The sequence below is a fragment of the Montipora capricornis genome, chromosome 12, assembly GCF_036669925.1.
Source record: "Montipora capricornis isolate CH-2021 chromosome 12, ASM3666992v2, whole genome shotgun sequence".
Taxonomy (NCBI): Eukaryota; Metazoa; Cnidaria; class Anthozoa; order Scleractinia; family Acroporidae; genus Montipora; species Montipora capricornis.
Genome location: NC_090894.1, coordinates 5,024,471 through 5,026,141, shown reverse-complemented (window position 1 = coordinate 5,026,141; position 1,671 = coordinate 5,024,471). Strand labels below are relative to the sequence as shown.

Sequence of the window (1,671 nt, the reverse complement as noted above, 5' to 3'; positions counted from 1 at the left end):
CAGTGTTTTGAAACCGCTTATACCATACCAAAAGATGACTAACAACAACGTGATTGCCGTGGGAAAGACGACACAAGGATCCCAAGGACCGGTTGGAAGCTGTGTGGTCGTCATTTTTACCGATGCAAATATCCGTACGAATCAGGCTGCAGTAGAGTTTGTGACATAGGAATATCGTCGGGTCAATGAATAACCATTCTAAAAGGGTTGTTTTTGCATATTAGGGAGTTATGTCAACAAACATTAAGGTATTATGTTTTTAGCAAGATTTACTAAGCAAAGAAGCATTTTTCCGTTCTGGCCCTTAGCATGAAACTAAATGCTAATTTACTGAGTCATGTTCAACCAGTTTAAAGTCCAAGTAAAATAACTTTCAAACACCACGCGTGACAATTTTCGAATCGCGTGACCAATTCGAATCAAAACAAATTTTTGCACGATTGGATGACAATTAATTTCAAAATTAGGTTTCATACTTCACTCTGCATGTCACTTTTTTATAACATTAAGTATTCCCGGATACGAGGTTTACCTGAGGACGAGAGAGGTGATTCGTATAAACATGTTGCGAAAATCACTGATAAATACAGTCGTAAGTTGTGCAAAATTTTCTGCTTTAGTGACTTTGCATGTAAATCCAAGTTATTGTATTCTACTCAGTGTTTGCTATAACGCTTGACTCAAAGCAAACTTTGAAATGCTTAACACTGGGGAACGGTTTCGGTCGTCCAAAAACGTTTTTGTTATTATTTTACAAAAAAAAGAAGCAACTATTTGGTTGATCATGTTAACTGCATTATAATGGTGAAACGTTTTCTTTCAGAATAGAAACATGAAAATTTCAAGAATACTGATGTATGTTCCGTCCTGACTTGCCATTGTAGGGTCATAATATTATTTTGCGCAATCACAAGGGGAATTCAGTCAAGGTTTGAGCCAAGTTTTTGTGGCCGCACGAAAATTGAGGCGAGAGCAAAAAATGGAGGACGGGGAGGGGGGTGGGGGGAGGGGATTCCCCTCCTTCGTGCCCCACTCCCCCGCGTCCTCCTTCTTTTCGCTCTGTCCCCAGTTTTGTGGTAAACTGAATGGGTTCGAAAGGAAACGCTTGGTACACAGGCTATGTTCAGTCTATCAAAGATGCAAAAAGGTCTTTTTTGGAGGGGCTAGCCGCACTGAAGAATATATCGGACTAAAGCAATGTCACTTTACCCTACTGGGAACGAGATGCACATATCTCTTCCCTCGAAAAACGCAAACTTGGAAAATGTAAAGTAAACGAATACTAAAAAAATCACGGAATACATTTTCGAGTCTGTGAAGGCACCATCTGTTTGCTAAAATATATGAATGAATATATTTACGTAGTAAATATATTTGATTCAGGTCAGGAAAATAACGACACGTGGTCTTTAGAGATCTCGAGATATTTGACAAGAATTCGCCAAAGTGCCATATTCGCCGAAATCGCCCTATTCGCCAGATTCGCCAAAATGGCTGGCCACCATGTATTGAATCAATTTACATACATTTGGTAATTTGACAAAGTTTCGCCACAATCGCCATATTTGCCAAAATTGTCAAATTGTCGGCGATATTTTGTCATTTTTTGCCAATTTTGATATTGTGTGCATTTCTGGACATAAGTGTCTAGAGAGGCAAACATTTCCAAAA

General features: G+C 39.0%; 1 protein-coding gene across 1 annotated transcript in view; it reads right to left on the bottom strand.

The window, feature by feature from the left end:
- The window catches only part of LOC138026662 (cytochrome P450 3A4-like), a 6,501-nt gene extending 5,659 nt beyond the window's left edge, over positions 1–842 (bottom strand). The window contains exon 1 of the mRNA XM_068874097.1: positions 1–842. This exon is cut by the window's left edge and continues 403 nt beyond it. Coding sequence (XP_068730198.1) covers positions 1–114 — 114 coding nt within the window. The 5' untranslated portion in view covers positions 115–842.
- Positions 843–1,671: the final 829 nt, after the last annotated feature.